A 9,305-nucleotide genomic window follows, 5' to 3' on the forward strand; every position below is an offset into this window, starting at 1 on the left:
CCGGCGTTAACTTCTTTCAAAATTTTAGCGTATCTGTGCGCATTCCTCGTATTCGAGCGCAGCGCCCCAAGGTGGTCCTCCCAAACGCGTATAAGCGTCCTTGTTGTCCCGTCTGACCAATTGCTGCGCCTTTGGCTCATTGGCATTTCGTTAGACGCAGGGGTACACACAACAGCCATGGCGTCCCCCATCTTGCCTGTTTCACGGTTTGCGAGAGTAAACGGAGGTTACTAAGCTCGGTTTGCGATAACCATGGTTAGGGGACTAACTACAGTTTCCTCTGCCGTGTAGCTAGCGGTAACTGCGGTCAGCCGTAACCGTAGTTAATCTCGGTTAAGGCTGTGCGTGTGACAGGGGTATAAGAAGGCTTGCTTCTAGGCTAATTGGTTCATGTTATAGAGTAAAATTAAGAGAGCGCGAACAAGGACAAGTACAGGACTGAACTCCTCCGTTAGTACCTAGACGCAGTCCCCAGATTTCATTCTCCCAGTTCACACAACCGCACAAGCGTCGGAAAACGGCGGCGCAGACAAGCGAGAGCTGCGCCGTTGACGAAATGCGCGGTCAGATGAGCGCTAGCACCATTCCGCGTCCTTTATAGGTCCATGGGAGGCTACATTCTTGAGCTAAGTAAGTGTCTCGTGACCACATCATCCGACGCCTGTAAGGCAGGTCGGTGCAAGGCACGTCCACCTGTTTGCGACAGAGAGACAACAGGCACGGAACTGCTTCGTTGCGCGCGAAAGATCTGCATCAGGCGCAGTTTTCCACGCTGACGTCAAATAAGGAGGCGAGGACTACCTCATGCGACAGAATTGTTATTCCGGGACCCTAATGTGTGCTGATAGGCAAAGTCGCTTGAGGACCCATTCCCGGTGCAACAAATGAGTGTAAAGTTCGCATTCGTGATATGTTCCGGGCAAAGCGCGCGCAACCTGGAACGTGGGTGTGCGGGTGGGAGAGGGCGCCGATTCTGTGTGCCGGCGTCGTTTGCCAAGTTCGCCGCTATCAGCGGCGCGGCTCTTGCGGCCGCGTCACCCGACTGCGTTATCGCGAGTCACGTGACAGCAGAGAAACGGAATAAGTGCCCGCCTCTGTGTGAGGCGCCGGCATTCTCTTTCCGCTGCTGCTATGCCCGAGCACGGACGGCGAGCTTTGCACCGAGTGTGCAACTCGGTCAGCGGCGTCAACTGGCGCTCGACGCGGTTCGTCAACGAGCTAGTGGTGGATCGTTACGCCTGCTGTGTGTGCCACGTGATTCCGAGCACGACGGTTGTACTGCTCTGTGGTCACGCCCTGTGCGAGCAGTGCCAGCGAGGCTCCGTCGTTCAAGATGGCGGAAGCGTCTGCCCCCTGGACGGAGAGCCGTTCTGCGAGGACAGCTGCCAGAAGCTGCAGCTCCCAGAAAATAAGAAGCAGGACCTGAAGGTCTGTATCGAACATGTGTCGCAATCTAACAGCGAGGGAAGTCGTGGCGTTAGGTTGAAAATATCATTGTCTTCTCATTCTTCCTCTCCCTCTGATATGAGGCTTTTCGTTGGCGTTGTATTTAAGAGAGCTCTAAGTGGGTGCCGCTGCAACCCGACAGAAGCGTTAAAAAATCCGCGCCGAAGCTCCTCTGGTAGTTGCCTACATATTCCTGAGCATTGGACCACCTGCTCATCTCCATGCAGCCCAGTGTTCTCTGTGTTATGGAATTTGATCCCAACAGTATAAACCCTTATCAGCCCTCACCGGTCGTTCGCTTATGTTCGATAGCGAACGTCATTAGGCGGGTTTAATTAAGATACTTTATTACGGCACTCGAACCCTCTAAAATTCTTTTTAATTAACTTGACGTTAATTGCTAAGGTAATTAAGATTGACTCAAGGCATTCACACCCTCGACCTTTGGCATTAAGGTGAATTAGGATTAATTTAGAGAAGCTGTTGCGAAACCACCACGATATTTGCTGAGCGGGGTATGCAATATTCTTTTTTGTGCCGTCGGCGCGTTCTGCATTGCCGCCTTCCATGTTTTCTCTTGTTGGTTGTGCTCGTGAACGTCTTGCTGTAGTTACCCGATGTGCGCAGAGTTGTTGAGTTGTTTCTGGCGTTTTCTGTATTCACGCTGTTACTCTGCATTTCAGCGTTTCTGTTCTTGATTAAGCGGCTTTGGTCATCTTGGCGCCATTTGGTTAAATGCGACAGCGCCGTGGCGATATGAAGTATGAAGTGCTGCGGCCCGACACTTGCTCATGTTCATGTAGCCCGGTGTCATTATCAACCTTATTGAACATAATCTGACTCTTATTACATTATACAGTGCTTCACTTACGGTTCGGATGCTTGTTTAGAGATTGCATGCTGTTCCGTGTGTTGTATGGTTGATTTAAATGAACATGCCTGCTTACGGGGGTATGAGCCATTGCGTTCGTCTTACGTGACGTACAGGTTACTCATTGGGTACGCATTTGAAAGTTCACGTAGAACCGAGCATCAACCAAGTGTCGGTAATATATGAAGCAGACATGCAGCTTTGTTTAGCTTACTTTTCGTATTTTTCAGTTCTTTTGGTCTGTCACGTATCGATTTGGCCTCGGCACTGCTGTCGCGGCTCGCATGAAGTCAATTTCGAAACTATGTATGGCAACGCCTAATGGCGTTTGACGGCGACCATTTTTGTACACACGTGTGGCTACCCCTCACTTCGCAGTGCTCGGAACCACTGTTGAGCGCTGCGGAGTCTACCAAGCTGTTATCGTTGTTAGTGATAGAAACAGTCGTAGTTTCGTTTCTTTGTTGAGTAGTCAAGCAATATCTCGCTCAATATCGTGCGCAGTAAGTCCTGCACTGCTTCGTGCTATATCGACTGCAGAAAGATTTGCAGATGCTCGCGTCTAATATATCTCTTGAGAAGAAGCCAGGCTTATTCGAAGACAGATCTATTGCTAGTCGTCTTCGGCTGTTTGTTGAAGCGGCGCTCGTGGATGGTGAAGTGGAGAGACGACTCTTGCCTCCCTCCTTTGCCTTACCCCTCCTTCCGTTGTTACTGCCTTGTTTCATTTTAATTATTTCACTTTCCGTGCTGGTTTATGGATAAAATGCACAGCGGGGCGTCTGCCAATCACTTCCGTCAACCAATCATAGTGACTGGTGGTGAAACACTGCTCTCCACGCGCAGCTTTCTTCTACGATGTGGTCTCGGAGTGAGTGAGTGAAAGCTTGCGAGTGAACCGGCGAACGCGGTTCAAGCTCCCGTGCGCCAGCGAGGAACGCAGCGTGCCCTCTTCTGTGGCTCGGGAGGAACGTGGGGGGGGGGGGGGGGGTCAGGCGAAAGAGGAGGGGCGTTCGTCGGCGGCTGCCAGGGTGTCTCGGTGTCCTCTTCGCCTGCCGCTCCGTAAAGAGTGGAGACATTGCGGCGTCCACTACGGTGTCGGCCACGCGAATCGCAGACGGCGTAGGGACGCGTTGCCGGCGTTCCTGTGTCTTGAAAGCGAGCTGCGACGTGGCCAAAGTGCGCCCCCTGCGCTGGGCTCATCTTCAAAGCGATCTTCAATGTTTACAGAGTGCGCGTAGTGCCGGTAGCTTTGTATGCGCTGTGCTTTCGACGTTTCGTTCGCTTTGAAGCGACAGATGCACAGAGGTCAATTGGCTCGCGGTTGCTGCCGTGATTCCTAACTCCAGCGTTTTCACCGGCAGTTTCCGCTGTGATCCAGCGAGATGTGTTTCTGTTTACCTGTGTGTGCGTGACGGCGTGCTGGTTAATTTAGCCAAACACGTTGACGGGCTAGTTGGTTTACACCCATGATAGAATAGGTAAGCGCGACTGAACAAGGACGTCGAAAGAAGCAGAAAAGCAAACACAGCGCCGTCTCTGGGTGTCTGTTTCCTTTTTTTCTATGTCCTCGTTGCCTGACGCTTACAAATGCTATCATTGTTAATGTCGTTAGTAAGTAAACCTTTACGGTTTATACGACCTGTAAAATTACTATCCTTACTTACTACGCCTGTCGGTGCTTCACCTTTCGGACCGAACTGAGAATTTTTTGCCCCTATCACCATCTGTCCTTTTGCCGATTTGATCTCAATTTAACGCATTTAAAACCTCTATCACAATATTCTACAGTTAGCTACGCATTGTAATCACCGGCAATATAAATTTCTTCCCAGAATTTTTTTTCTTTTCAGCAATACTCTAAACGTCTCCTACTTATCTCCACTGTTGAAGAGTTAATCCTTCCATATTTCTGAATCCCAACGCTTCTGGAAGGTGCACACTCCACAGGGGTCTCGCTGGGTGTATAATGGCGTTTCATTACGATTTAGCGAGCGGTTTACGTTATTTTTTTATTTTTTCTGTGGCGCATATTTCCTCCGGTATGTTTTTGAAATGAGGAAGCCAGATGAGGCCTCAAATTGCAAGGCACTGCCCTTTGGGTTATCCTACAGATTTAACTCGCGAGTTTTTTTATTGCCGATCTATAAATATCCGTAGTCTTTTATTCGTTTGCATCCTTTGCATTCCATTTAGTACAGAATGACATTCATGAAATATCGCGCTGGCACCATGACACTTTCCGAATTTCTAGCACCACCTCGTGTTGTAGCCCGAAAGTGCAGCAACGACGCTGGCAGCGACAGCTTCTGAGGCATTCTTTAACTACAAGGTGTTAGACACGTCTTCGTGTTCCAGAGGTGTTCTTGTCAAGGGCGTTCGAATTTCTGCGAGGCACAGCCGGTTTTCTGTATCGCATCTTCTCGCAAAGCATTTGCTTACTATAAGCGAAGGTCACCGGCGGCCTCGGTGGACATCAAAACGATATCGGCCGCAACAGTTATCGCTGTAAAAAAAATAGTGTGAATGTGTCTGTCCCATATCGCGCAGCCGAATTAGTCGCAACCGTACATAGAAAAGCAGTGTTGCCATTTCCCCCGATATTTCACCACATATAGCGTGTTTATGGCTTACTATAGCTGCAATTGTTACCTTTTGCGAATAACTGTCATCGATGGAATTTCGTATCTCTAGTGGCTGTAGAAACTCTCACTCACCAGCCACTGATGTAGATGTTGAAAAGCGAACATTAAAACTTAGAATCGAAGAAAAAGCGGTAAGGTTAATTTTCAGCAAATCTGCAGCTACTAAACACCCCATCGCATTATCGAAAGTCAACAGGATTGGGATGTTAGAATTTGAAAGGGGGAAGTACAGATTAGAGCTCATTTTGCACTTACTTGATGAAAAGCTGGCCTCATATGTCTGTTTATACGAATCTCTCGTTACAACCTGACATAATAAGCACCGTAACCCTGATTCGTTTATGCCAACTTTTCCAAGAAGTGATATACGCAAGTTTTCTTTTTCGCGAATGATAGCGGAATCGAATAAACCGAAGTGTTGCCTCATCACCAGTGGCAAAGTTGTATTCATTTTTATTTATGGTAGTTATGCAATCTGTTGATACCCATGCTGCCCTCCTTGGGAACGTGAAGAGACTGCGCGCGCCCTTCCCGCTTTGCTCCCTCGCGAGCGCGAGAGGTCTGCACGCGCCCTCTCCGCTTTCCTCCCTTGCTAACGCGAGAGGACTGCGCGCTCCCTCCTTTGCGAAGCGAGAAGACTGCGCGCGCCCTCCCCGCTTTACGCCCTTGCGAACGTGAGAAGACTGCACGTGCCCTCCATGCTTTGATCCCTTGCGAACGTGAGGAGACTGCGCGCGCCCTCCCCGCTTTCCTCCCTTACGAGCGTGAGAATACCAGGGCCAGTTTTCGCTCGCTCCTAAGCACGCGGCGCGTGGCCGCGATGTTATCGCACCAGGACTTCATAAAGCGCGTGACGGTGACGCCGACGGTGGAAATTCGCCTGGAGTGTCCATATAATTTGTATCACAATAACAATCAAACACAAGCGCATATATATGTAAAGCAAGAATGTTCCCTTATATTTAGTACCACGGTTGTCCTGGCTATAGTGCAAAAAAAGGCAGCTAACTGTACCAGGTATTACGGTTCGACTTTATACAATAGATGGCTAAGTTGTCATTAATAAAACTGGCCATCTTCTCAACCACTTTTCGAGCCTGTTTGAAAACAAGGTCCTCAAAAACGCATGGGTACTCTGTGATTAGTTTCCCAAACACACCGAATAAATGGTTTCCGAAAAGATCAGAAGTCGTGGGGGAGCGAAAGCTTTTGTATTGGACTTGTGTCCAATACAGTTACCCTGGTATTCTCACGCTCGTAAGGGAAGAAAGCGGGGTGGGCGCGCGCAGTCTCCTCACGTTCGCAAGGGACTTGTGTCCAGTACATAGTAAATAGGCTTTTTGCAAGAAAAACAACGCTGGCTTTGATGCAAAATATAATACTGTGACGTGACTACACTATTAAAAAGACTAAATGACGCAATGCAAGAAAAAATAATAAATTGTCATGTAGACTTTCGCCGCAACGTTACAGTGATTGTAGGGCCGTTACCCTTACATGCACGGCTTAAAACTATCACTTTTCATCGATCATAGCCCCCGAGTCATATGCCCACGATTAATCACATGTCCTTCCGGTAATTCGACGATTATCCTAAACTTTCTTGCGATACGAAGTACTTATCCTTAATTTCGCTCACAATGTATGTGAGACACCCGAGCATAATTGCCAAAACAGCATACCAGAGAAGGGAGTTTAACATCAGTTCGCCTTTTCTGTTTTCCATTTTCTTTTCCATTCAAGGCTTACTGCTGGAATGAAGCCCAAGGCTGCAATTTCGTCGGTCCCCTGGCGGCCCTTTTGCGACACTTCGAAGCAGAGTGCGCCTTCCACTCGTTCCCGTGTCAAAGGTGCGGCGAGAACGTCCCGAATGCTCAGCTAGCAGCCCACTACATCGGCCGGTGCAGCAACGGTTCCTCGCCTGGTGGCGCCACCATCGTTACCGATGACGTAGCTGCGGCTCGGCAAGACGTCGAGCAGCCACGGCAGAACACCTACGAAGATGACATCTCGACGCTTCAGAGTAAGGTGAACGAGCTTACGCAAGCTGCCAGAATGCAAGGCGCTCCTCCGCTGGAGGAGTGGAACGCCGCGCTGGCGGGAAGCCTCCAGTCCCTGAATGCCAATGTTGCGCTAGCCGCCGAGAAATTATCCGAGACAATTGGCGATGTCTCGCAGGCGCATCAGCGCATGGTATCTCGGAACGCAGAGGAAAGCTCATTGGCAAGAGAAAGTGAGCTGGTCCGCAGAGAAACGCGTTCTGATGCAGAGACGGCATGGCGGGAGGAAACGAGAGACATCCTTCGAAATTTGGAAATATGTGCCAGAGAATCAGTGTCCTGTCTTCAGTGCATGTATCGAACGCTAAGAAAAGGAGACGAGCTTTTTCCGACAGTTCAGGTGTTTCCAGTGCCACCGAGAATCGAAGACTCGACTGCAAGAATGGGCGACTCATGCCCGCCAAGCTGCGCAGAAGAAAAAGAAGCAGTTTACCTTGTGTTCGTATCGAACCCCGAAGAAACTCGCAACCTCCCCTTGCCTTATGCAGAGGCTAGCTTCCACCGACGAGGCGCGTGGTGCAGAGTTCTTTTTGGGATAAGATATGGAACGTATTTGCCACTTTTACTGCCACCGTTTGTCGCACATTTACGACGGGGACTCGAATTCCACTGGCGTAGTGAGCAGCGAACTATCCGCAATATACCGCAGGTCGTTAGGGTGTCAATATTACACAGCGGTGGTTACATTGATTTACCGCTGGTGGAAGAAAGTAATTCGCTACGGCAGATTGCGTACTCCGACGAGGAATGGCGCATGTATGTAGTTGAAAACCAACTGAGATTCGAAATCGTCGTACGTGACTGACAATAACGCGCGACTCATTTTCTCACTCGTAAATGTTTTACAGCTTTGTCCATTCGGGGACTCCCAGCCAGCAAGCACCAATTTCGTGTTACAAGCCGAAGGAGGTGCTTACACTCATTTTTGAGTGTAAAAGCCCTGGGTCATCTCTTTATTCTTGCACAGAAATACAAAGAGCAAACTTCGCGAATGTGGTGGGAGGGTGAGGGTAGGTTCTGCAAGCGTCCACTCAGTGGACTGTTCATTTCGGCGGCTGCTGATTGCGTGGAGCTGTATTAGTGCACAGGAGAGTGTCTGCGGGCGTCCTCCTCGTTCTTGCTCCTACCCCATCCCAGCCAATCACCACTTGAGCAGCATAGGAAATGGACATGTCCACTAAGTGGACATTTATTGAATAGCCTCCCCCCAGATGCTTAGTAAGTACCGGGCTCCACATCTACATCTGCTACATGTACATGTTTATCGTTCGAATGACATAGGTAAGACGCGAATTAAGTAAGCCTGTAATACGCTGCAAGGCCGGCTGTTGCAGATTGTGTTCTTGAATGACATTTGTGGCACTTATTAAACTTACAAACTGGACAAATTGGTATGAACTCATTATAAAGAATGATGCAAACCTAATGTAACTTCAGGAAACCTACTGCGGTGGTGGTAGAGGAACTTGGCCAATAAACTTCTGTGAAGAGTGGGCACGTGTCGTGTGATTGTAATATTTATTGACGACACATTTATGTCCTTTGTTTTTCAGAAAGCCAGTCTATTCTAATCTTGGACTCATTTATATCTAGTGCACGTAGAACTAGCTACGAGAATCAAAACGCCTGTGATCGTTGGCAGAAAGCAATCGACAAGCCTTGCTTTTCGATTACTCTGGAAAGGATAGGTAGAAATGACAAAGGAAGGTTTCAAAGCGAAGCATCAATAGCGTGAACTATATGAAAGCCGAGTGGGAGTCGCCGACTTCACACGTTGGAGCGTTTTAGTCGCACGGCATTCAGTCAATTGAGTCACACGTAGCTAGTAGAAAGATATGAGGTTTTGCTTAACGTCACCGAAGAGTTCGCGCTATAGGTACATCAGTGCACAATTGTACGACACAATCATGAGCTCTGAATCGCTTCTAATATGGGCACACCAAGGATGCGAAAAACTTCGTGCATTTTTCGCATGGTACAGGCCGCTAAATTTAGCGCATACTCTATATATATCGTTTCCGTGGAGCCTGGAGCACTCGATGTAAGCATGTTTTTCTAATGTCACTGCCTATGAGCTCCTCGCCACATTTTCGGATCCGTGAAGTCAAGAGGACCACGCGGATACCCGACTTTTATGGGTGGGTTGACTTTTGTGACATTTCTTGCCGTTTTTCCTTCGGCTACGCCGTGACTGTGTGTTGAGCCTAACCGTGTTAGGGTTCGCACGGCGTGGCATCGCTCGCCCGCCTCTTCTCGTTGGAGGCTCTTCCACGGACTTTGTGA

At 49.0% G+C, this 9,305-nt stretch overlaps 1 protein-coding gene across 1 annotated transcript; it reads left to right on the forward strand.

The window, feature by feature from the left end:
- The first annotated feature begins 1,003 nt into the window (after positions 1 to 1,003).
- LOC142557247 (uncharacterized) lies at positions 1,004 to 8,513 on the forward strand. Its single transcript, XM_075668951.1, has 2 exons — positions 1,004 to 1,428; positions 6,706 to 8,513. The coding sequence occupies exons 1-2, from the start codon at positions 1,132 to 1,134 to the stop codon at positions 7,825 to 7,827; spliced, it is 1,419 nt and encodes a 472-aa protein (XP_075525066.1). The 5' UTR covers positions 1,004 to 1,131; the 3' UTR covers positions 7,828 to 8,513.
- Positions 8,514 to 9,305: the final 792 nt, after the last annotated feature.

This window comes from Dermacentor variabilis, chromosome 9 (assembly GCF_050947875.1).
Source record: "Dermacentor variabilis isolate Ectoservices chromosome 9, ASM5094787v1, whole genome shotgun sequence".
Lineage (NCBI taxonomy): Eukaryota > Metazoa > Arthropoda > Arachnida > Ixodida > Ixodidae > Dermacentor > Dermacentor variabilis.